The 26,403-nt window shown below is 48.7% G+C and overlaps 1 protein-coding gene across 9 annotated transcripts in view; it reads left to right on the forward strand.

Annotated features, from left to right (window-relative positions):
• Positions 1–26,403, forward strand: part of ANKS1A (ankyrin repeat and sterile alpha motif domain containing 1A) — a 222,181-nt gene that overhangs the window by 192,402 nt on the left and 3,376 nt on the right. For 3 of the 9 annotated variants that reach the window (XM_060189650.1, XM_060189654.1, XM_060189651.1), the window contains 13 exons: positions 16–82; positions 4,706–4,812; positions 16,124–16,222; positions 17,037–17,189; positions 17,294–17,401; positions 19,136–19,300; positions 21,004–21,129; positions 21,535–21,606; positions 21,790–21,876; positions 22,429–22,566; positions 24,395–24,565; positions 24,805–24,903; positions 25,452–25,549. In XM_060189650.1, the coding sequence (XP_060045633.1) occupies positions 16–82; positions 4,706–4,812; positions 16,124–16,222; positions 17,037–17,189; positions 17,294–17,401; positions 19,136–19,300; positions 21,004–21,129; positions 21,535–21,606; positions 21,790–21,876; positions 22,429–22,566; positions 24,395–24,565; positions 24,805–24,903; positions 25,452–25,549 (1,490 nt within the window). Of the gene's footprint in view, positions 1–15; positions 83–4,705; positions 4,813–16,123; positions 16,223–17,036; positions 17,190–17,293; positions 17,402–19,135; positions 19,301–21,003; positions 21,130–21,534; positions 21,607–21,789; positions 21,877–22,428; positions 22,567–24,394; positions 24,566–24,804; positions 24,904–25,451; positions 25,572–25,648; positions 26,398–26,403 lie in introns of those variants that run through there. The other 6 variants (XM_060189652.1, XM_060189657.1, XM_060189658.1 and 3 more) reach the window with 4 other exon arrangements.

A 26,403-nucleotide genomic window follows, 5' to 3' on the forward strand; every position in this document is an offset into this window, starting at 1 on the left:
TTTCTTCTGTTTCAGATTGAGAAAATCATGAGCTCTATTGGAGAAGGAATTGACTTTTCTCAGGAACAGCAGAAGATCTCAGGTACTGTACAAGATAGCCATTTCCTCACAAAGACAGTCCTAATTTCTTTCTGGCCCAGGTTTTTCCTCTAACACAGGAGAGAGAAATTTAGGAATAAGATTGGTCAGCCCATGTGTATTGTGTTGCTATAATTAAGATTCTTATCTGTTAGGCAGCCCATCTAGCTGTATCTTCAGTGTTATGATACCTCTTACATTGTAGGGGCAAAGTATAAGAATTAAACTCCAGACTGCCCACTAGGAAGCTTTATTCATAATGTAATCAATTATTCACAATTCCTTTTGTAAATGTAATTTTTCTAATTTGTGATTAATAGTGGGTTACAAGATTATAAGATTATAATGTATAGTTCTACATCACACCCACCACCAAAGTTTTATGTTCCCACTTTCCCAAATGATAACCACCATAACTCTATAGTTCTTTCTCACAAGTCTTAGAAATAGTTTGCTTGTTTCAGTTTTTTGTGGGTTTTTATGCAAGTTCATATATATCAGTCCTCTAGATTCCACATGAGTGAAACCATCTGATAGTTGTCTTTCATCTCTTTACATCTTTTTAGTTTATATAGCTAAGCATGATCACCTCTACCCATTTTATCCCAAAGGACACAGTATTGTCTTTTTTTGATAGTAGCACTTCATGGGATGTATGTCCTATAACTTCCTTAGCCTGTCATCTATCACTGGGCATTTAGTCTTCTTCAGCTATTGTGAATAATGCAGCTATAAACATGCGGGTTCATATGTCCCTTTAAATTAGTTAACACTGACCCTTGATAAAGAACATGCCTCCTGTTTGCCTGGCCCATGATGGTGGCAAGACAATCAAGACAGTGATGCATTAACTTGAGCCCGTGGTCTCAGGCTAGAGGCCTGTTCTTCGCTGATAGGTTTGACTTTACTGTTTTCTCCTTAAGTCTGTTTCTGTTTTTCCATGTACTTAGTCACTTGACACTTTTACTGTTGCTATGGGCATTCCTTTGATTTCTAAGCTCTACAAGTGAGGTCTCCCTTTATTACTTTTGTTTGAAACAGGGAACTAGGGAGGTCATATGTGAGCTGCTTTCCTTGTTAACAGAGTTGTGGTTGTGTTACCTTCTCAGTTGAGGTTGACATTTTTCAGGACGCCTCTCAGAACAGTTCTCATACCCCTTACCCCCATATCTAAAGATTGTCCTGCTACCATGGCAAGCTGGGTGGAGATAAGGAGTTGCTGAGACCATGGGACTTGTAGAGACAGTATGTGCTCTGAGCTTCAGCCCTGCGTTCAGATCCTGGCTCTAGGTAATTGTGCCAGTCTTAGAAGTTTCTTTTTATTTACTTATTTATTATTGAATAGAGAGAGAGAGAAATTGAGAAGGGAGGGGGAAGTAGAGAAGGGGAGAGACAGAGAGACACCTGCAGCTCTGCTTCACCACTCATGAAGCTTTCCCCCTGCAGGTGGGGACTAGGGGCTTGAACCCGAGTCTTTGTGCACTGTAATGTGTACACTTAACCAAGTGCGCCACCACCTGGCCCCAATTTTATAAGTTTCACTGGAATGCATAATATATACAGATGCTTAAACTTAAGAAGGTACTCAATAATTCGTAAATATGCTCATTACTGACTCATTGAGCAAACTAGAGAATAGGGGCCCCTACCCCCTTAACTTGTCTCCCTCCATTTGTTAGACCTAGTTTGTAGAGCCACCACCCCACTCCCAAAAGCTTTGTTTCCCAGGGTTTAGCAGAGAGAGTGAGCTGGACCTGACCCATCTGAGTCAGTATTAGATTTCGCCCCTAAACTGACAGCACTGGAGCTTGTTACGCACATTCCAAAGAGACACCAGTCAGGAGTCCAAGGAGGTAGCCATCACACTGGCCCGGGCTTTTTCTACAAAGATCTGTTCTGTCAAGTGGAAGAGTATGTTTTTCTTTCTTTTGCTAATGTCAGTCTGTTCTATCTGCTTAGTAGCCATAAATGTAAGCTCCTTCTGAGACCTAGTCTCCCTGCTCACAGAACCCCCTTTTTGTCCACACATCTGCAGCTTGTGTGTAGGGATGTAGGTGCCTGTGGCCTCTTTAGAGGGGCTGACATGTGCTCCCTAAGTTTTTGTCCTCCTTTCCCTCTCCCCCCTTCCCACCCCCTCCCCATCTCCACAGTTTTCTACTTGGGATTTGGTCCTGGTCTCCTTTTGTCCTTGATCCCTTCCCTCCAACACCCTCTATTATGAGTGGCCTGGTCCAGGCCTGGCATCTCTCCCTTGGGCTCTGACAGACATGGAGAGAACTCTTCCCAAGTTGACTTACACATGCCTGAGGAGTACCAGGTATAAAGTTCTTACTTTTTCTCCCTATGTTTGTGGTGCCCTCATGACTTACCTTCCTAGCAGAGGTACAACCATTTCCAGTATTCCAGTGGTGATGGTGGTGGTGGCGATGATGGGTGGTCATGGTACCTATGTGCCTGTGTCTTCAGGAGAGTGTCATTCCTCTGTCCTCTCCTAGAAACTACTAGCCAAAATTACTGGAATGTTCATTCTATTCTTCCTGATAGTCTGTTTCCAGATCCTTGAACTAGAAGTAAAGTTTCCTGGTACCTTTCATATGCCTGTGTGTCAGCCAACGTCAGATATTGGGAAATCTGTCATTTTCCTCTGATACCAGTGCTGCTGTCTCCTCCCTTACTGGTAGCAGTAGCAGCAGCAGCAGCTTCTGCTATGATGTCCGATCCCTGATATATTTTCCTGAGCTTGGAAGAAAGGAGGGAGGGGAGGGGAGAAAGGGGAGGGCCAGACATTATGAGAATGAGCAAAGGCTGTGGAGCCGGCAGCAGGCAGCGTGGAGGCAGCAGGCAGCGTGGAGCCCGGGAGCCTTAGACAAAGCATTCCGCTGCGGTTCTATAAGCGCATACATCCACCGGCAGCAGGCAGGACCACAGCTGCCCAGCGGGGGGATTTCAAGCAGGAATGAATCAGCAGCGGGGGACACTTGACTTTCCGGGTATACAAGAGCCTGCCTCTTAGGTTCCTGGAGTAGACAGCCCACTCAAGGGCAGGGGAACACAAAGATCCCCCAGACTCGGCATCTTGGAGTGCTTGCTGCAGTGTGCGTTCCTGACCACCATCTATTCTACAGAGGACAGAGAAGGGGGAGCCTGGGACAGTGGTCACCAGGGTCTCCTAGGTAATGAAGCCCGGTTGGCCTTGTCCTGCCCTAAGGGACAGAGAGTGCCCAGGAATGACAGAATGACTTTCACCACATCAGGAGTGATCTGGAGGTGATGTTATAGTTGGTTCTTTTTTCTTCTATGAACCTTTTTTTTTTTCCTTTTATCTGTTTTTGCCCCCGAGAGCCAGGGAAGTCAGTGGGGGTTCAGGCATTCAACTCAGAACACTCAAGATCTTCTGGAAGGGCTGAACTTTTCTTCTCCCTGTATCACCACACTCCCTGGCCTACCCACGGAGCACAGCAAATGTCCTCCCTTTCCTGCTCACCCTTAGAGGAGAACATCAAGATCCGGAGTCCCTGGGAAGACAGTTGCTCTTTATCACTCAGCCAAAGAGAAAATGGCACAGAACGTGAATGGACTTAAGCTGCCACAGCTCGGTTAACAGAAGACCATTTCATTTTTCTCTTATCTGCTTGGGTTTTTGTCTTCTTTACTCGAGAACTGGATCTGCCTATCTGCTTTTTACCTAAGTAGGCAAGCAAGTCACAGAAACAGTCACTGTCAGAAGAGGAAAATGAATGCCCAGCTCTTGAAAAACACCCTGGCCTGAGAAGGCAGCCCTTCAGCCAGCGCCCCGGCCCAGGAGATGCCTCACTCACCAGCGGCCAGAGTCTAGCTGCGGACGGGGCTCCCTCATGTCGGAATGTGATGCTGCTTTCCCAGCATAGTCACACCTGAGCCCTGAGCCCTGGCCCATGTGCCTCACTCAGCCCCTCGCTGCCTTGAGCCTCTGAGCACAAAGGGCCAGTGGTCATGGTTTGCTTATTCCGGGACTGCTGGGGGAAAACAAGTAAAAGTCTCTTTTCTCCCCATGCTGTGTTCTATGCTGCTTGTGTTGCATGTGCTGGGTCCCTGTGAACAGCCGCCGTTGCTTCCCTCCTGGAGCCCTCGCTGTGTGCCTGTGCCCCTCAGCTGCATGAAGATGTGTGCTCTCTCCTGACCAGTTTATGCTGCAAAGCTACAGAATTTGCCCCTCGCCCACTGCCCCATGAGAGCTCCAGAAGTTGCATGGATGAGAGGCACTCCCCCTACCCCTTCTAGTGCCCATGAGAACAGACTCTGTGAAACACTTCAGTGTGAACACTAATGAGGAGTTGACCTGGAGACCATTGGGGGTTGGCTTCCCCCCAACCTGTGGGCAAAGACCGTGCATGTGCCACCGTGGCCCAGGAGCAGCTCAGACTGAGGGGGTGTGAGTGGGAAATACGTGTGCCCTGGGCCATCCTGCCCTTGGCCTGTACTTGGAAGAGGAACTGCCAGCCTCTGTTCTCAGTCTCTTGTACATAGTTTGGCTGCTTTATGGTAATGACTATGATGTGGCAGTGCCATCTGTCTTCCTCTGAGTGCCGCTGCTACCGCCTTAATGGTTTTTCCCTTTTCAAGCGTCTGCCGATTCCTCTCTCGTCAGGTTCGCGGACGCTGGAGCAGAGCGTTGGGGAGTGGCTGGAGGCAGTTGGGCTGCAGCAGTATGAGAGCAGGTTGCTTCTGAATGGCTTTGATGATGTCCGCTTCCTGGTAAGTGCCATAGGCCTCCTCAAGGGCAGGTGCTGCTCATGAAAACATGCTTTCTGGTTGTCCCTTGGGCCCCATGGGAGTTGGAAAAAAAAAATCCATAGGCCCATGTCCTGGGAGAAAACTGAAGTGACTTAGACATCCAGGAAATCAGCCCAGTTTCTTTTCTTTCTGTCTAGAAACTCAAGTCCCCCTCTGACTGCTCCTAAAACTGTTGTGTAGGGAGAACTTTTTGTAAGCCTACAGTCTGAAAAGGGTTCCTGACAGCAAACCATGGGCCCCTGCCTGGTTTCCCTCTCAGCCTGCAGACTGTGTATTGTGCATTGATGTGTCAAAGCCATCTTGTTCTGTGTCAGACAGCAGCTTTAGTGAACAGGACTGACAAGGGCCTCCCCCCACCCCCGTGCTGACTTCCTATCCCATCTAAGCTAAATACCACAAGTTTATTTTATTCCCGGAACTTTGCTGTCAGGTAGGCAGTCACTGAAGCTAGTGGCTTGTCTCCTCCCTGCCTAGCAGAGGCCAGTGGGGCAGGGGGAGGAGAACGGGGCGAGACATGGGTACAGGATCTCACATACTCAGTTCACTCATGGCCCAGAGAAAGGGACTAAGTTGGAGGCATGAAGTCGTGGTTGCATTTCTTTAAATATTTGTTTGCTTACTTACTTATGTATTTAAACCAGAGATTAAACTTGGCACATAATGTGTGCCAGTCTTACATTTTTATCCATTAAGCCACCTCCCTAAGCACTTGGCTGCTTCCTGAGGTGAATTTCTGTATTATCTTCATATAAACACATAAAGGAGAAACAAATGAAAGACCTAGCCATATTTTCTCAGGCCTCTTATGCAGTAGGGGCCAGACTAGGATATTGTGCGTATGACTCTGCTTCATCAGTCTAGAAAGTGGATCATAGCAGATTACCCATGACCAGGCCTCTCAGAGATGGTCTTGTGGGGCAGGGCTGTACAGCCATTGAGCCAAGGGGTTCAGCTCATGTCAGAGGCAGCTCCAGCGTCACGCAGGGGCTGCTGTTAGTGATGATGGTGATGAGAGCTGGATATTTTTTATTAGTGTGCTAAGTGAGTTCTCAGTGCACATACTAGTTCATTGACTCTTCCCAGCAACCCTGAGATATGTAGTAATATCATCATCTCTGGTTTCCAGATGCAGAGTGACTATGTGGCTTGCTCAGGCTCACATTGCCAGTGACTGACAGGGTAGGAATGTATACCCAGGCACTCTGAATTGAAGGGTCACTCTTCAGCCACAGTCCCTCTCTCTCTCTCTCTCTCTCTCTCTCTCTTTCTTTCTTTTTCTATTTCTTTTTATTGTCTTTATTCATTGGATAGAAACAATCAGAAATTGAAAGGGAGGAGAGAGAGAGAGACACACACAGAGAGAGATACCTGCAGACCTGCTTCACCACTCGCAAAGCTTTCCCTATGCAGGTGGGGGCTGGGGGCTCGAATCCGGGTCCTTGTGCACTGTAACGAGCACTCAACCAGGTATACTACCATCGGCCCCCAGAGTCTCTCTTTTTTTTTTTTTCCCTCTAGGGTTATTGCTGGGCTCAGTGCCTGCACCATGAATCCACCACTCCTGGAGGCCATTTTCCCCCCTTTGTTGCCCTTGTTGTTGTAGCCTCGTTGTGATTATTATTATTGCCATTGTTGATGTTGTTTGTTGTTGGATAGGACAGAGAGAAATGGAGAGAGGAGGGGAAGACAGGGGGAGAGAAAGATAGACACCTGCAGACCTGCCTCACCACCTGTGAAGCAACTCCCCTGCAGGTGGGGAGCTGGGGGCTCGAACCGGGATCCTTACGCCGGTCCTTGCGCTTTGCGCCACATGTGCTTAACTCGCTGCGCCACCGCCCAACCCCCCAGAGTCTCTTTATTACAGATGTGTGTCAAGTAGTGGGAATGTCAACACTTACATTCTAGCATATGTAGTCTCAGGAGCTTATTTGAAGGTAAATCTAGCAAACCCTTCCCTGCCCCTCCTTGCTTCCTGCTAAGCCTGTTCCTGCTCTCATAGTTCAGGGAATGCCATTCTTGATACTGTCTTTCCTCTCTGCAAATCTCCAGCAGTACCCACCTCACTCTGCCACCTCAGCTGAGGCATGGTAGTCAGTAAGCTTAGAGTTCCCACCTCCCCTTTGCTCTGCAGGGTGACTACTGGTAGGGCACATTTGCGGTGCCTTCCAAATAGTAAGCAGCCTGCTCAGGAAGTTGCCGGGGATCTTGGAGGAACACTGCCAGGACAGCTAATCTCACATGGGACAGCTCCAGAGCAGTCAGTAAGGTCTGCATGAATAGCCACCCTCCCAGAGCCAACTTAAGGCCAGATATATATTTTTTGCTTGTTTGTTTTTTACCAGAGCACTGCTCAGCTCTGGCTGATGGTGGTGTAGGAGATTGAACCTAGGACTTTGGAGCCTCAGGCATGAGAGTCTATTTGCATAACCATTATGCCATCTATCCCCACCCAAGGGCCAGATTTTTTTCTGCTTAAAAAAATCTTAGGTTTGGGGCCAAGCAGTGGTGCACCCAGTAGAGCACACACAATGAGAACACAGCTTCAAGCACCCACTGCCCCCACGTGAGCGGTAGAACAGTACTACAGGTGTCTCTCCTCCTTGTCTCTCCTTCTCTCTGTCTCTCACCCTCTATAACAAACAAATGATGAAGTATTACAAGCACTGAGCCCCAGTGTTAACCCTGGTAGCAAAAAACCAAAACAAAACAGGGTGATGGAGATAGCATAATGGTTATACAAAGAGACTCTCATGCTTGAGGCTCCAAAATCCCAGGTTCAGTCCTCTCACCACTAAGTCAGAGCTAGCACTTCTCTGAGGAAAAACAACAACCTCAGTTAGGGTCAGCAAGATAGCTCACTTGGATAGTGCCCCTGCTTTGCTGTGTGCACCAGCCAGGGTCCAGCTCCCACCACACTATAATAAGCTCTGTGCTATGGTGTCCTTTCCTTCATATCTGTCTCTGAAAAAAGTCAGCATGAAGCGCTGAAGCCCCAGTGACAACAGCAAAATCCTGGGAAATAAGTCAGCAGTAGAACACTAGACTTGCCTAAAGGCAGTATTTGGTACCACATACACCAGAGTGGAAAAGTTCCCTCCCTTTCCCTGTCCCACGACACCCCACATAAAAAATAAGTCATTAGGAAAAAATTAATCTTGGGTTTTAAAACGGCAGTTTTATTTTGTTTTATGTTACTGGAGTGCATTTGTGTTTCTTTTAACCCTTGACACATGTTCCTTGGGGAAGACCGACAAACCTAGGCAGGAGGCAGGTTCCAGCCAGCAAGCAGGGATGTTTGGCCTCTGGTATTAAGAGTTTAGGGGCCTTTGCTCTCTGAACACACCTGGCCATCAAGACTGATTCAGGAAGGGTGCTATGGTGTTTCTTCCCAATGTTTCATCCTTTTAGTCTGAGCTCTTGACTTCACACTCCTCCTCCTCTTTCTTACCACAGAAAGGGTAATGTTCCTAACCCTCAAATATCAAAACTCCTTGAAACCTCTTCTGCCCATCTGTGCCCTCACACCAGAGTAGTGGAACAGACATCTGGAGAATGTCCACAAGCAAGTCTGTTCCTCCTTGGGAAGGACACTCATCAAAGAGGCCAGTTCTTACCCTTCCAGGCTCTTCCTTTTGCCCGGGGTACAAGCCGTTCCTTGTCCCTACTTTCAGTTCTGATGATGTGGCTGGCAGGTGGAGTTTGTACAGAAGAGAATTGCTTGAGTGTGTTACTTCTGGTGCCGTGAATAGCCACCGAAAACATCCTGGGTGGTTGAGTGTAAATTACCAGATGGGCTGTAAGGCTAATTAAGTTTGAAATATGGGGGCAGGGGGAGCAAGAAAGCACACATGGTGTGTGTGGGAGGGGGGACTTATGTTGTGAAACATTTCTTCTTTGTGCTTAGTGTACCTTACATCATGTTAACGACGGCATATCCCCATATAGTTGGGTTTTCAATGGGCTGTAAATGTTTCCCTTGACTCTGAAATGCTTTAGAGATGCTTTCACAAGATACACAGATAGTGCTAAGAAACCAGGCACTAGGGGCTGGGCAGTAGTGCAGCAGGTTAAGTGCACATGGCACAAAGCACATGGACGGGCATAAGGATCCTGGTTCCAGCCCCTGGCTCTCCACCTGCAGGGGGAGCAGTGAAACAGGTCTGCAGATGCCTTTCTCTCCCCCTCTCTGTCTTCCCCTCCTCTCTCAATTTCTGTCCTATCAACAACAATAGCAACAAAGTGGGAAAAGTGGTCACCAGGCACTAGATGTAGTAGGGAAATTTGGAGACTAAGGTTGTGTCACAGACTTGGTGCTGTTGGAGGCTTTTCCTGTGATATGGGGGGGTATGTTCTGGGAGAATATGGGGCCGTGCAGCTAGCTCCCTGTCAGGGTGGAGGGGTCCTTTCATCATGTGCTCTAGTCATTCTCTGTGCCTAGAATTTCTTTCATGTTCCAAAGGGAAAAGCTTTGCAAGCAGTGAAGCAGTGCTGCAGGTATCTCCCTCTCTCCCCCTCTCTTATCTCTCACTTCCCTCTTGATTTCTGTCTCTTTATCCAATCAATTATTGTAAAAGACAAAAAAAAAAAAAAAAAGAAAAGAAAAGAAAACTAAAGACCTCCTGGATCTTTTCTTATCTAAACTTAACACCCTTTTTAAATTTTTTTTTTTTTTTTGCCTCCAGGGTTATCGCTGGGGCTTGGTGCCTGCACTACGAATCCACTGTTCCTGGAGGCCATTTTCCCATTTTGTTGCCCTTGTTGTTACCCTTGTTGTCACTGCTGTTGTTGTTATTGGATAGGACAGAAAGAAATCAAGGGGCAGGGAGATAGGGAGAGAAAGATAGACCTGCTTCACCACCCATGAAGCGAGCCCTCTGCAGGTGGGGAGCTGGGGCCTCAACCCAGGATGCTTACTCCAGTCCTTGTGCTTCGTGCCATGTGCACTTAACCCACTGTGCTACTGCCCGAACCCCAACACCCTTTCTTTTAACTGTTCCTTCTCTGATGTGATGGCTGAACTAGACAACCAGACACTGCAATTTGAACTTCATTCATATTCTCTCAGCTGCAGGCAGAAAGAGCATGTGATTTGTTGAGGTCAGAGCCAGTGCAGTGGGGGCTGCCAGGTGCTCCCTAGGCTGATATCAGATATAAGCCACTAGGAGACAGGCAAGAGATCCGGCTCACACATCTGCTGGCCAGCCACTGACTCATGTAGCACAACCAGGTCCATTTGCACCACAAATCTTGTCTATAGGAAATGGGCTTTCTTAGAAAAAGAGCGGAAATGCATTTAATCTGCATGAAAGGAAGGTGATTGGTGGTTGGCAAGCTTGTATTTCCAAGTATGCTGGTGCTGACCTTCCTTCACGAAAGTGTTAATTGACTAATGGTACAAAGCAAATTGGAGAGTTATGTAGACAATTTTTAAAAAGTGTTTTCAAAGAATATCTAATGTGGGGAAATATCCACCTTGAAGTATTGAAGGAACAGATTGCAAAGCAAAGATCCATATGCAGTATGATCCTAATTTTTCACAAAAGAAAACAGCTAATATGCACAAGAGGTGCAAAGGAGTAAACCAAGATGTTTTTAGTGATTACAGCAAGAGGATCACGGTGGCTTCATTTTCTTTTTTGAAGTGTAATATACTTCCTGCATTTTCTAAAATGAAAGTACAATCAAACACAAATAATGTGGTTGGTTTTATAGAATTTGACGGTCCAGCTGGGGAATCAAGGCACATAAAGCAATAAAAACAGCAGATGGGCCAAGTGTTAAGTGCTATAGTAGAGGCTCTAAGTGCGGGATTGGGGGGTGGAGCTTACATTCAGGGAGTGAGTGTAGGTCAGGCACATCGCTGGCACACAGCCTGGGGGCATTGTTGATGGAAGATGGTGCTACTGAGAGACCCAGAGGATGAGCGACTGCCAGTAAGTGACAGAACCAGGACAATATCCCAGATCTGTCCAACCTTGAACTTCTGGGTTGCCCTCACTGCCCTAGAGATTCTCTGGAGGCTTTGGGCTGGGGCTGTCTGAGGTAGAGGAAAGGCAGGCGAGAGACAAGGCTGTTTCTGGTGATTGACTGGTGACGGAGCCCCAAGGTTTCTGCACTTGGGGCATGCATCAGGGGCCATCTAGTTGTGCAGAGAGCCCTTGAAGTCACCACAGACAGTAGAATGGCCAAGAGCAGTGGATGCTGGGTGGGTAACAAATGCAGAAGGGCAGCAGGCCTACGATGGGCTAGAAACAGGTTGATTCAGCAAGTCAGCTCCTCACTAATAGCCAAGCAGCCGCTTGCTCCTCCCATCAATTTATTTCTCCACAGGCTTCTACCTTGTGTCAGATAGGCTCCCACTGTTTTCCTGTCTGTTTCTGAGGTGATGCCAACTTGTTCCCATGTGCTGATGAGATGTGAAGAGCAGTGAATCCTAAAAGAGCTAAAAGACAAGCTTGGGGGTAGAAGTCCTTCAATATCAACTTTCATGAAGCTTCCTAGGCAGGTCCCCTAGCCCTAGAGCTGCCCTTTCTCTTCCCACCCTGGGATTTTCTCCTCACTCCTCGGCCCTAGAAGTTGGCTTCACGTGCATAGGCTGTGCCCCGGGCTTCCTATTCTAGCTTCACAGCCATGCCCCCATCCTCCTCTAACACTCCCCCCCACACCACCACCACCACCACCCCCCCACGGCTTCACAGGATGCTCAGGCCTGAGTGGAGGTATACTCAGCATGTTGTCAGGATGCCTGTCTGCAGGGATTTCTGGTCCTGGGTGTGTAGTAGGGCCCCAAAGGGAGATTCTTTCCAGCTGTAGTAGGGAGGATGAGTGGAGTTCAGACTTTGAAAGGAATACTCTTAGATACATGTAGCTCCTGCTCTCTGAACTAATTCAGTTCTCTGTTCCCTTATTTTAAGTTATCTCCTTGGGCTTCTCAAGAGTTTGACAAAGCACCAGGTGCTTCCATTTATTTTAGGCCTTTCTTTGTTTATTAGTGGTATACAAAATTATAAGATTATAGGCTACAGTTTACCAGCATACCCACCACCAGAATTCTCAATCTTAAAGTTTGGTTACTTAATTTTTTTTTTTTTTGTAAACCAGTGTATTGCAACTCTCCATGGTTTACATTTGAATGGAGTTGTCTTTTACCTATTTACTTGGTTCACTAAGCATAATCACCTCAAATTTCAATATCATCATGTTTAAATTGCATAGTAGTATTCCACTGAATGTATAGCTCACAGTTTCTTTATGTAGTCATCTGTTGATGGGCTTCCTTCCCCTTTACTTTGAGGGGCTCAGTTCACAGAGGGCCATGGCTGCTCTTGCTCTGACTCCCCCTCCCAGAAACACATGGAATTTTCAGGGTAACTAGAAGACTAGAAGCTAGAAGACTCAGGAATCCCGCTCCATTTGCCCCCAGGACTGTACATTCTGGCCTCCTCGAGTCCCTTCACAGTAAATGGGAAGTTGAGGACTCATTTAAATACCTGGTTTTGTGTCTGTTAATGTAACTAACAACACTTTAAGATGACATTAGGCTGGTGAGCAGATCATGTCATGTAACTTCTAGTCGCCACATTTCTGTGTTAGCCCCAGCAGAGTTCTGTTCTGGCATCTCAAAATGTGCTTGAGCTTCTTTGGTCAGCCCACCAATGTCCATGTGTAAAAGCTGAAGTTCAGAGAGCAGCACAGGCTGCGTCACCTGTGTCACAGGCACAGGTGTCCTAACACACCAAGGGGCATTTGAACAGTGCAGAGGTTCACAGGCATCTCTGAAGCCCATCTGGGCTCCTAGGACCCAGAGAGACCAAAGTCAGACTTGCAGATAAGTCATTTGTTTATTTGTTCCTCAGGAAAGCTACTGGGCTGTGACTGGAAGCTGGGTCTCCTGAGCTCATGTCTCCCATTGCTTGTGAAAATCTATATCTGGGTCTCACACTGTGTGTCTCCCCACCTCCCTCTAATTGAAAGCCTGGTATTTGGGCTTGTTGGATGAGGCCAGCATAAAAAAAAAATAAAATAAAAAGGCTGTCCTGGCTTAAACCAGAGTCCCTAGGACGGCTGTCACTGTGGGCAGGAACATGTTCTGGAGGCTGCAAAAGTGCCTACAGTCGCGGAAAGCGAAATGGCCGGCAGCAGGTTAAATTAAGGGGCGCCCTGTATTGGTGTGTTTTGCAGGTATTCAGAAAAGGCAGGTCAGGGAACTATGTGCAGAGATATGTGAGATAAAAAATGGGCCTGAGAGACAAAGTACTTAGGGTCTTCACCTCCAGGTCCCCAAGCTCAAATGTCAGCCCCCTGCAGGGGGGGGGGGGGCTGCCATTTGACTGCCATTCAAGGGAATGTCCACTCTGTTCGAAAGGTAACAAACAGCAAGTCAGAGCAGCACTAGACTGGATTTGCTCCAAAGAGATTACCCCCCAGAAAGGCCTTTTAGACTTTCCACTATGGCTTCTCTCCTCTGCTGGGATGTTTTTCCTGCCACTGTCTTGAAAAACCAGACGCTCCTCTCTTGGAGAAGAAAGCTGAGGGAAGAACTCTGATCCTGGCCTGAATTGCCCACCTTAGGTGAAGGCCTGGTGCTAGTGCTTCTTCCTGCAGCCCCTCCCCCTTCACCTCCTAGCCCTTTTGAGTCTCTGGAGCTAGATGTCAGAAGAGAAGCTCCAGACAGACAGTGAATTGGAAGGGTGCGGGTGTTCAATGGGAATGCACAGAAATGCAGATCATGTCTTAGGAGCAGCTGTCTCCAGTCACAGGTAGGGAGAGGATAGCAGAGCCTAAATGAGCTGGCAGTCACTGCAACCGTTGCTAGACTGGCAGAGAAGCTGCTAAACTGTCCAGCCAGATGCAGAATGCACTTCAGCCTATTCCCCAGGCCCTGGCTGCTCCTTTGTGATATTTACTGTTTGCTTTCAAGAACATTATCTGTGGGAGTCAGGCGGTAGTGCAGCGGGTTAAGCGCACGTGGCACAAAGCGCAAGGACCGGCTTAAGAATCCCGGTTCAAGCCCCCAGCTCCCCACCTGCAGGGGAGTTGCTTCACAGGCGGTGAAGCAGGTCTGCAGGTGTCTGTCTTTCTCTCCTACTCTGTCTTCCCTTCCTCTCTCCATTTCTCTCTGTCCTGTCCAACAACAACAAAGATACAACAAGGGCAACAAAAATGGGAAAAAGTATCCTCCAGGAGCAGTGGATTCATAGTGCAGGCACTGAACCCCAGCAATAACCCTGGAGGAGAGGGGGGAAAAAAGAATTATACTCCAGTGGATAACTGGTTGAGTCAACTCTATGGCCACAAGCTCGATGGCCATGCAGTTAAAAACAATAGAGATAGCATAATGGTTATGCAGAAAGGCTTTTGACACCTGAGGCTCCAAAGTCTAAGGTTCTATCTCTAGCACCACCAATCTGCTGGGAAGACAAAAAAAGAAGAAGAAGGAGAAGAAGAAAAAGAAAAAGAAAGTCTACCTGTTGCCTATATTTCTTTATATATTAAGTAGTAAGAATAAAGTATCAGTGTTAGGAGATAGCTCACCCAGAATAGTACAGTATGCCTAAGGATCGGGGGTTCTAGTCTCCAGCCACCACCTGAGAACACTTTGCAAAGGGGAAACTTCACAAACAGTGGAGCAGTACTATGGTGTCTCTCATTCCCTCTTTCTCTTTCCCTCACCTTTTGCAGGGGTGGGGGTGGGGAGCTCTGCTGGGAGTGGTAGGATTTAACAGGTGTAAAGCCCCAGTGAAAAAATAAGGTGTCAGGCAGTGGTGTACGAGAATCACATTTGTGCAACAATGAAGTGTTGCGCATGAATGTATGTATCTAGCTTGTTTCTGAAGAGACATCCAGGAAAGTGACGGGGGCGAGGGAGGAAGAGGTTACTGAGGGCAGACCCATGAATTTTCACATATCATAGTCTGGAAATACTTATTTCGTGACATTTTTGTGGGTAATAAAGAACATCACCATAGTAGTAAGGAGCACAGAGACATCAGAATGACTCAGATGCCTTTTTGTGGTGGTTGAGCAAAGTCAGTCAACAGACAGCACACAAAGCTACAGAGAGCTAAGTTTATCAGAGTAGAGAAGTCAAGCCATTGTCACCAGAGAAGGTGACAGGCAAACTGGTAACAGACTGACTACCAAAAAGTAAGGCAGAAGCTCACAGCTTTTATTAGCTTAAAATGAGACCTTTTAAGTAAGTAAAAATACCACATTCTTTAAGGCTTAGAGAGCTCATTTCTTCCTGTCTTATCTTACTTGCTTAGTGTGGGTGGAATCTGCTTAGTGGGTTTCTGTATCTTGGTTCTTCATCAGGGTGGGCTGCTGCCTAGCGAAACAGAGTGGGAACAGACACTCTTTATCAAAGCTCTTAATCAAGGTGGGTTACATCTGCAATTCCAAATCTGTCTTCATTGTCCTAGGGAGGCTGCAGTCTTGTGATTGAATGTCTGACTGCTTTGCAATACTGTGTGTTCAGTGAGGCTCCCAAACCACATAATTATGAATTTATGCCACAGCACCTCCCACTGGATGTGTAATTGGAAGCAGGTTCACTGATCTCTGCCAGCATTTTCTTACCTGTAAATCAACAGTTAAGACACGTGGTCCTGAGCACAGAATGGACTGGACAATGGGAAAGTTCTCAAGCCCTGTCATCAGTAAGCATGCACACATGCAACAGATGTGGTCACCATCATGCTGAATGCTGAGCAGTGCAGGAATACCAGAAGCTTTTGCATCCTTAACAGCCCAGTCTGGTTTATTGAAGGCCAGGAGACCTGCCCCATGTTGCTCAGCTCTCGCCCTTCTTCCTTTCTTGGACAGAAAAGCTTTTTTCTTACTGTCCCTGTTTGAGACTCCTCTTCTCATGGGATGAGGGTGGCCTCTTGGGTGTCAGTTGCTCTTGGTGGTGACTGATACAACCTTAGAATTATACAACATAACATTCTTATGTCCATCACATAGCATGTGAGGACCCTTGGGATTAACCACCTCTGATGGCTGTGCTGAGGTCAGTGCTCTGGTCTCGTTCTAGAGCCCCAGCACTACAAAGCTCACCTGGGGGCAGTCTGGGCAGATTTGTCTGTCTTGATTTCCTGCTTGCTCGGTATCTCCTACTGCCAGACTTGACTTCCATGGGGAGCCTGGGTCTCCACTCCCTCTTGATACCTGTGGCAAAGGAGAAGAACTTAGAAAAGGCTCTGAAAAGCTGACCTGACTGACATCATTAGCTGTCAGTTGTCTAAGCCCTCATGTTCTTTTTTATTCTAAGGGACCTAACGTGATGGAAGAGCAAGACCTGCGGGAGATTGGCATCAGTGACCCACAACACCGGAGGAAGTTGCTGCAGGCTGCACGGTCCCTACCCAAGGTGACCACTGATGGCACTGCAGCCTGTCTCTGATGGCACCTGGGCACCAAGAAGGGCAGGAACTTAGCTCTAGGCCTGTTGATTGAAAGTGCCTTCCCCATATCTTGGGAGCCCCAGCAGACAGTAGGGAGCCCTGTTGAACTCCTTGGCAAGTCCCCAGGCATTGGAGCATCAGTAGAGCAAGGGACAGATAGCACTTATTCTAGAAACCCTCTTGGCACAGGACCTTGTGCCCCACAGACTTGCCCTGCAGCCCCTTTGTGCTATCTCTTGACCAGTGAACACCAGGCCAGCCTGCACTGACACCAGCATCAGGCCTCTGCAGGGAAGCCTTGGGTGTTCAGAGCCTGCAGAGAAGCAGGAACTTTCCATGAGGAGTAGAGCCGGCCTCTCCCCCAGCTGTGCCAGCAATGAGTCCAGTGTCTCTTTGTCCCTTCTACTCACCCAGAACGCAGGAAGCATAAGTGCCAGCAGTGAAGCTGACATCCACTTCACAGACACATCGTTTCCTTGTCATACCAGGGCCTCAGTGCACAGAATAGGAGCCTTTGCAAACTTCCATCCCTGTCTAGCCTTACCCAGTTAAGTCACCTTCCCCATTCCTGGGGTGTTTGTGGTCCTGGACCCACATCACAAGATAGAGAAACTGAGTCCATAGTCATGCTAGAAAGGACTTAGTGAATGGAGGGACTCAGGGATGCCAAAGACACAGGCCCACAGAGCCCCAGAAGTTTGCTGTGATCTGTGTGAGCTGCTTGGCTCCCTGGGATCCTTGTCCCTTGATTGCTGAGATGTTCCTCTCCCTGCCCCCCAGGTAAAAGCTCTGGGCTATGATGGGACCAGCCCCCCATCAGTTCCCTCCTGGCTGGACTCTCTGGGGTTACAAGACTATGTCCATTCCTTCCTGTCAAGTGGCTACAGCTCCCTCGACACTGTGAAGAACCTCTGGGAACTGGAGCTTGTTAATGTGAGTACAGCTTCTGCTCAGGCCTGCCTGGCCCTCCTGGACTGGGGGGTGGGGGGTGGGCATGGTCCTGTCACTTCCTGATTCCCCTCCCCTATCCTGGCCAGGTCCTAAAGGTTCATCTGCTTGGCCATCGCAAGCGCATCATTGCCTCCCTCGCTGACAGGCCCTATGAGGAGCCACCCCAGAAGCCCCCAAGGTTTTCCCAGCTGAGAGTGAGTTGGGGAAAGATGGGCAAGGGATTTGTATGTGTTCTGTATTGTCACAGATTAAAGAGAATTCTTGGGAGTTCTTCGGAGACAAGTGACCTCAGTAATCAACAAACAAACAGCACTCTAGGCAAGTTTATTCCTTGGCCCAGGTAGAGAGAAGAGTAGGGGTGGCAACCTGCCTCTCATCAACATTTAAAGAAGTTTGAGATAGCCCAAAACAAAGGATCAAGTTGGGGTAGAGTAGGAAACAATTCAAAATGGATGGCTGAGTGCTTTGCAGGGAGGAGGCCCCCTTTCAGGGAGTGAAACATGAACCGGAGAGAAAGCTTGAGATATACTGCAGGACCTGGGCCCTCCCCAAGTTTTCTGAAGTTCAGTTCCTGGAGCAGGGCAGGATGGGTAAGAGAACCTGCCATTTCAAAAACTTCTCAGATTGAGAGTTGGGCAGTAGCACAGCGGGTTAAGCGCACAAGATGCAAAGCACAAGGACCAGCGTAAGGATCCTGGTTTGAGCCTCCAGCTCCCCACCTACAAGGGAGTTGCTTCATAGGCGGTGTTTCTCTCCCCCTCTCTGTCTTCCACTCCCCTCTCCATTTCTCTCTGTCCTATCCAACAATGATGACAATAATAACTACAACAATTAAAAAGTTGGGGGGGGGGAACTTCTCAGATGACTTTTTCCGTGGGCTACAAACTTTCCAGGGTTAGTGTGTCTTGCCATCTGAGGAAGGAGACAGCTCTCTGTGCTTCAGACCTTTTAGGGCAGCCTTAGGAAGTTTGAGTATTTTATTTATGAGAGAGATCAGAGCTCTGCTCAGATCTGGCATTTGTGGTGCCAGGAATCAAACTTGTGACCTTGTACATGCATGTCCTATGCTCTATTGCTGAGACATCTCCTTGGCCCCGTCGATGCTCCTTCTACAAATAGAGCTGAAATCCAGACTAGTTCTAGGAACCAAACCCACAACTGACATTTAAATCTGAAATATGAGGGGACTGCGCTCTATTCTCTGAGACTGAAACATTGCCATGCCCCAGACACCTGAGATAGATTGTTACTGATGATTTTTGATAATTCTTTTTGCTTTTTATATATATATATTTTTTTTTTCAGTCAGAGCACTGCTCAGCTCTGGCTTATGTTTGGTGCAGGGGATTAAACCTGAGCCTCGGAAGCTCCCCCCTGCAGGTAGGGACCAGTGGTTTGAACCTAGCTCGTTGCTCATGGTAGCATGTTCACTCAGCTGGGTGCACCACCACCCTGCCCCAAGGCTAGACTTCTAAGCCTGGCCACTGCTCACTCCCACAGTATCTGGGCTCCATGTGGATCAAAGATCTACGAGGCCTGTGAATCTTTTTTCACAACCACTATGCTGTCTCCCCCACTCGATTTTTGATTTTTGAAGATATTTTTCCAGTGCTGTGACCATCTCCTCCCCCCTGTAACTCCAGGCCAGCATGTATGCACTACACCTGCAGGACTGGGCTGTCAGAGCTTCCTGGCTTCAGGAAGAATTTGGTTGCTTTCATTGTTCCCAGTGGCCCATTTAGCCAAGGCTCCAACCCAAATGCCACTAATTTAGCAACTCCTTGGTGTTTTGCCCTTAGCTCCAAGTCTTTGTCTCTAACTCTCCTGCTGGGGCCTGGCCCTAAGCAGCCTCAGGTCTGCCCAACACCTACAATCTAAGAACTAGTATGATAGGTTCTGTGTTTCACCTGGATTTCTCCCCACTGCAGTGCCAAGACTTGTTTTCTCAGACGTCATCTCCCCTAAGCCAGAATGACTCCTGCACTGGGCGGTCAGCTGACCTGTTGCTGCCACATGGGGACACTAGCAGGAGACGGCACGACAGTCTTCATGACCCTGCAGCACCCTCTCGGGTAGAGCGCTTCAGAATGCAGGTGGGTTGTAGACGGGTCCTGTTATTCCTCTTGCAAAGCAGGGCCTTCCAGACCCCTCTGCTGCCTGTACACCTGAGCGCCAGTAGACCGGCATTAAGAGCAGGGGAGACACCACCACCTCCCAGGTTGTGACTACACCACTCACTGCAGTGTTACTGCTGGGCTCCTCTGCAGCCTGGTCCTTGTCTCTTCAGAAGCTTAGGTGCATGGTTTCTTCATTGACTACAGCCATCCACCGTCCAGCTAGCCCTGTGGGCCACCCACCCACTCCTCCCACTCAGTCCCTTCTCACCCCCTTCTTCCTTCCTTACCTAGACTACTACTTTTTCTCCCCTCTTCAACTCTACAGCCTTCTGCTCTGCCTGTCCGGGAAAAAAAGCTACATTCTGGATCAGACTCCATTTTACTGCTTAATTTCTGCGACCCAGTGGTGGGCATGGCTTTGAGACTCATATCCACCTAATCCACCAACCCTCACAGACCCATCAGCTTACACTGCCCTGGGGCCTGACTCTGCTTTTCCTGGGCTGCCCCCATCACACATGCCTGTTCCACCCCCATCACACATGCCTGGTCCACCCTCTCATGGCATTGCTTTCAGGGTACTGCAGTTTCTTCTGGCCTCACCTGTCTCACCTCCTGCCTTGCAAACATTCTAGAACATTTCTTGTCCTCTATATTGGCCTGTTACTCGAAAGATTGGTAGGAGTAAAATTTAGCTTTTTTTTCTCTTGATACATTTTTCATTTCTAACCTCAAAGGATTTCTATAACCTTTCCACAATCATGCTCATGAATTTTATAAGACTGTTAAAAGCTTGCCCAGCAGCTTTAGTTGCTCTGTTTAGAGAGACTTTCTATATTACTTGGGAATAGAAGTTGTAAATATTTCCTGAATCCTCTCTCTCCTCCCCATTCCTTCTACCAACACTCTTAAGGACCCCATTATCTCATAGCAGACTCACCATAAAAGGCATCCCATGGGGAGTCGGGCTGTAGTGCAGCGGGTTAAGCGCAGGTGGTGCAAAGCACAAGGACCGGCATAAGGATCCCGGTTCGAACCCCGGCTCCCCACCTGCAGGGGAGTCGCTTCACAGGCGGTGAAGCACGTCTGCAGGTGTCTATCTTTCTTTCCTCCTCTCTGTCTTCCCCTCCTCTCTCCATTTCTCTCTGTCCTATCCAACAACAACAACAATAATAACTACAACAATAAAACAACAAGGGCAACAAAAGGGAATAAATAAATAAAATAAATTTAAAAAAATACTAAAAAAAAAAAAAGGCATCCCATGGCTATTTCCCTCTACTCCCCCAGAGTCATAGATTGGGGGCCTTCACTGAGATATGAAGCTTCCAGGGGTCTGGCTCCTGCTTCCTTGTCCCTCATGCTTTGTGCTTCTGCACATGCTTTTATTCATATTGTATCTCCATTATGACTCACTTCAGACACTACAGCACCTTCAGATTGAGCTTTGTCATCCGACTACTTGGGCCCTGCTTATCTTTTCCTTACCTTGGTAAGCCCTCACCTCTGCCATAGTGCATTTGAATGATGTTATTTGCCTCCTCCCTCAAGCCTGGTCCTTGAGCTCCTTGGCGGTGACTGGTTTCTTTGTCCTTGGGCATGCTAGATGAGCCCAGGCAGAGAGCCTGTGAGCTCCTCTGGAGCAGGCAAGTAGACTTCTGTCCCTGCATGTTCTACAGGAAGAGCACCGAGAGGCTAAGCTGACCCTTCGGCCCCCAAGTCTGGCTGCTCCCTATGCTCCTGTGCAAAGTTGGCAACACCAGCCAGAGAAACTCATCTTTGAGTCCTGCGGTTATGAAGCTAATGTGAGTTGCTCCTGCCCTCCCAGCCTCCTGCTTCCTGCCTGGTGCTATTCTCTGCTCCTCATGTGCTCCCAGCACCTAGGGGGAGAGGGCCTCCCCAGCTGGGACAGAGGAATGTGGCCTCAAACTGGTTGAGTTGTGTTTATATAAAGCCATACTTTGTCCTCTTTTTTAAAAAAAAAATATTTGTTATTGGATTGAGACAGAATAAGAGGGAAAGGGCAGATAGAGAGAGAGAGACCGACATCTACAGCACTGCTTCACCACTTGTGAAGCTTCCCCCTGCAGTTAGGGACCAGAGGTTTGAACCTAGCTCATTGCTCATGGTAGCATGTTCACTCAACTGGGTGCAACACCACCCTGCCCCAAGGCTAGACTTCTAAGCCTGGCCACTGCTCACTCCCACAGTATCTGGGCTCCATGTTGATCAAAGATCTACGAGGGACAGAATCCACACAAGATGCTTGTGCCAAAATGCGGGTAGGTTGTCCTTGTGGGCTGGAGAAGGGGAGTTGGTGGGACAGAAGGCGTAAATGAGGGCACAAGCTCCTTCCTACCACCTGGGTCCTGCCACACTATGAAAGGACGGGGAAGGCTGGGGACTGTGGAACCCAAGGGGCCCTGGGGAGGGGTGTTCACAGTGCTACCCTTTGTTTCCTATAGAAATCCACCGAGCACATGAAGAAGATCCCCACCATCATTCTGTCCATCACATACAAAGGTGTCAAGTTCATCGATGCCTCCAACAAGGTGTGCTTCTCACAAGCACTGTTGGCAGATGGGGACCCCCTCCCCCTACCCCCCAGTCCCTCATCGCTTACTGGGTGTCTTCCTTAGTATCTCCAGCCTGTCATTCCTATCCATTCCTGACACTTAGCCCGAGTACTTATTTCTTATCCACTCATGTAACCTGACCCCAGGATTCATCTTCAGCATGGCTCCCACTGGCCCCAATAACTGCTCTCAGTCAGGTCTTTCATGGTGTGATTCCAATAATGAGCAAAGGACTCCCCCAGGCTGCTGCTACTGTGTCCTCCTCACCTTTGCCCTGCAGGGCAAAAGGGACTGGAGAGCTCCAGCAGTTAGATGGGGCGCTCCTCTTTATTCACTCACTGCTGTGGTCACGGGTAGACTCCTCCAACCTAAAGTGGGCGAGGTTCAAGACTGCCCACCGCCCTACAAAACAGTACAGGTTGCGTTGTTCAATAAACACCTTAGACTGGGACAAAGAAGGGAGGTGATGGTGAGAGCTGAAGCTCGGCCTTGGGGCCCCAGAGTTTGAGATACTACTTTTCCCAGCAGAATGTCATCGCAGAGCATGAGATCCGGAACATTTCCTGTGCAGCCCAGGACCCAGAGGACCTCTGCACCTTTGCCTACATCACCAAGGACCTGCAGACCAGCCACCACTACTGTCATGTCTTCAGTACTGTGGATGTGGTAGGTGGGGTCCTTGTACCCTCCCGGGCACAGCTGGGAGCAGCTGTGTATGGAGCTGCCTCCGTGCAGCACTGTCCTGGCACCTTGTCCAATCCCTTCATGTAGTGATGAGAATGAAGCACAGCCCAGGGTTTTCGTGAAAGATTTTCCAGCTTCTAGCCAAATCTTTCTCAGGTCAGCAAAGGCTGATATCCTACCGGTGGTGCCGCCATACCACCCTCACCCAAGCCTCCAGCTGGGCCGATCCTCTAAAATGTCCTCTTGGAGGCAGCAGTGTCCTTCTAGTCACAGGGCTTCCCCAAAAGTCCTGCTCTGGTAGTGCTGGGAGCGGTCACACACACTGCCCAGAGCCATGGCCTGGCAGAGGAGCAGAGACTCCTGCCGAGAAAAGATCCCAAGCCATCTCCTCAACCCCAGACTTTGTCTAGGTCCTGGCTGCCCCAGAGATAGTGGCTAGTTCACAACTTTCATGTCTCTGGGAACTCTTCAGACCTGAGTGCTTGCTTTGGCCCCAGCATCAGTCTCCTGACTCTGCCACTTGCGGTATGATCTTAGAAACATCACCTTTCCTCTTCTGCTCACTGTAACGAACTTAAGGGTGAGGTCTTGGAGGAGTGAAGGTTAAATGAGAGCATCCACCCAGTCCTGTAACCTTACCTGATACTGACCAAGATGCCCAGTCTCACGCCAGCTCTTTGACCTGTAGTTCACATTTCCTTAACATTTCAGTTCTGTGTAACATAACATCTGTGCTTCTGGATACAACTCTGCTGTGTAAAGTCACACAATAAAATGCAGGATTCTGAAATAGATTGGTCAAGAACACAGCTCTCAAGGCTTGTGACACACTTACAAAAATACTTGATGGGAGTCAGGTGGTAAGTAGTGCAGCAGAATAAGCACATGTGGCGTGAAGTTCAAGGACCAGCGGAAGGACCCGGTTCGAGCCGCCCGGCTCCCCACCTGCAGGGGAGTTGCTTCACAGGCAGTGAAGCAGTTCTGCTCCCCCTCTCTGTCTTCCCCTCCTCTCTCTATTTCTCTCTGTCCTAACAATGATGATATCAATAACAACAATAACTACAACAACAATAAAAAAACAAGGGCAACAAAAGGGTAAATAAATATTAAAAAATTTAAAAAAAAAAAACCTTATGAAGGGGTAAGGAGATAGCATAATATCTATGCAAAAAGCCTTTTCTGCCTGAGGTCTCAAATTCTCAAGACCAGAGGTCTCAAGTTCAATCCCCAGCACAACCATAAGCCAGAGCTGAGCAGTAAAAAAAGAGAAATAACAAAAAAAAGTAACAAAATCCACAAACTCAATTTTATTCCTATTAAGTGAGCAATATACTGATCAGCCCACACTCTACCTTCAGAAAGTTCTAAGATTAGTGTGTGTGGTCTGCTAGCCTGTGTGAGGGAGGAAAGGGAGAGCAGCTGACAGGAAGAGGAGATGGGGCTGGTTTTGGAGCTTGTTACTGGGAGGTAGTGGAAGATTGTGACAGCAGGTGTGGATGGTACACATGGTTTTGTGTGCCCCTAAGTGAGTTGTCAATTGGGAGCAGTTTTTGCATTTTTCTATTTTCTGTTTCTTTCCAATAAAATTAGACATGAGGAAACCCAAAAGTGTGGTGCTCAAATTGTTTCCTAATAGATCAGCCCCAGTGGGAGAGATTTATGTTTTCAAAACATTGTCAGAATTGACTATATTCCTATTACCTATCCAGGCATCACCTATACTCTAGGGTGAGGCCAGAGCAAGTGTGAGAGAAAAGGGATGAGGCCTTTCTTTGATCCTATTTGCTTAGCTTGTGCTGTTTCTTCCCAGAACCTGACCTATGAGATCATCCTGACGCTAGGACAGGCGTTTGAGGTGGCCTACCAGCTGGCTCTGCAGGCCCAGAAATCCAAGCCCATGGGAGCCACTGCAGCTGAAATGATCGAAACAAAATCCTCTAAACCGGTGCCTAAACCTCGGGTCGGCATGAGGAAGTCAGCAGTACGTGGGCCCCATTCACCAAGACTCCCTGTCCCCACTGCACACCCCTCACCCTGGGTTTTGAGAGCTTGGGGTGGGGCCAGGCACAAGGACATGGGCCTGTTCATTAGGTACCTACTTTGGGGTCCTCGCCTAGGAGGGCTTTGACATGAGCCTTCCAGGCTCAGAGAGACCATGGCCACAGGCGAGCCCCCAGTAATGTCACCCCGTGTCTGTGTCTGCTTTGCTCTGCACCCCAGGTGCTGCCGCCCCCTGATAGTCGCTGTTGTTACTGTCACACCTGCACCACTCATCGTCCTTCTTACCTACTGCTGCTGTCTGTTAGTCCTGGAATCAAGGTCTTTACACCTCCTGCTGTCTGTGTGTCAGTCTTCCTGAAGTGACCGTGAGACTAGTGGCCTCCCCTCTCTGCCTGAGTGACATTCTTTACTGAGCCGCCCTTCTGCCATCCTGTCTGTGCTTCAGCCCTGTTTTTTCTGCTGTGTGTTCTCTCATTAGAGGTCTGGGGTGCCGATTGTAGTCTTCCTCAGGGGGTTTCTAGCCTCCATCCCCCTTGCTGTCTCTGGGAGTAGCTCTGGGGGCTAGAGCCCAGTGCTTAAGTAGAGCAGGACTCCTGTAACCGAGAAGGCTCCACGAAATCCCTGGGAAAATTTGCCCCTGTAAGGCCTGGAGGTAACTCCTGCAGTGCTCCGGGCAGCAGGCCACTTCTTCCATCTCATCCCCAGAGAACCTGCCTTTTGGCTAAAGAGAAACAAAACTTCCCCTGCCCTCCATGGGATACCGATGCCAGGATGGCCTGGGCCGGGGGGATAGGGGGGTAGTAGGAACAGATAATGCTGTTGTCCCAGGCCCAGTACTGCCTCACTCTTCACCTTTTCCTTGGCAGCTGGAGCCACCTGATACTGACCAAGATGCCCAGTCTCATGCCAGTGTCTCCTGGGTTGTGGATCCCAAACCAGACTCTAAGCGGAGCCTCAGCACCAAGTATGAGACCACTATCTTCTAATCACCCACTCCCTGTCTCTACTAGTCTCACTGTGCCTTGCCATCCGATCTTTCTGCTGTTCTCAACTCTCCTTCCAGCTGCTGACTCCAAGGCCCTGCCCCCACTGGGACGTGTTCTCCTGGGCAGCAGCTCTAGACACTGCACACTCACAGCTTGTACCTAATACCACCGGACACTGTGAATCCCCCCCTTGGGGAGGGGAAGCTTTGGGGGTGGTGGCAGGAGTGAGTTGCCTTTGAAATGGGCACCACATAGGCAAAAGGGCCTTGTTGGGCAGGCACTGAATCCTATGGGAGGCATTCTTCAAGCAGGATCTGAACCACAACAGTGACAACTCCCTCAGAGCTGGGTTTTGCCCACTCTCCTCTCCTATCTTCTACACTGGGCTATATAGCTGGGAGCCATGGTCAAGAGTTAACTGTTTGCACCTTTCTTGACAAAACCAACCACTGTGATCACCCGGTGCCAGAAACCCCTCATACTCTGCTCACAGCCAGTCTGCGGCCCTTCCCTCTTTGCTCTAAGGTGCTGGCCTCCTCTGAGCTCAGCACTGTGGCTTGATGATAGCTGAGTACTTTCTGTAAGGGCCAAGATCTGTGCCAGACCCTTGGGCAAATGCCTGACTCCAAAGCATGGGGCTCTGAGTAGCTGGATGTTGCAGGCTGGCTTCACTCAGCAGATTTCTTGGTCCTAATGGGACAGCATGTCTGTGGTTGGCCCCTCGTTTTCATCAGTGAGAAAGCTGACCACTGAGGGGGAAAGACCTTCCTGTAGGACCCACCAAGTGAGAAGCCTGTTCCCTGCACACACAGTTCATCTTCTTTCCTCCTAG

The sequence above is a fragment of the Erinaceus europaeus genome, chromosome 4 (genome assembly GCF_950295315.1).
Source record: "Erinaceus europaeus chromosome 4, mEriEur2.1, whole genome shotgun sequence".
In the NCBI taxonomy this organism is placed as follows: Eukaryota; Metazoa; Chordata; class Mammalia; order Eulipotyphla; family Erinaceidae; genus Erinaceus; species Erinaceus europaeus.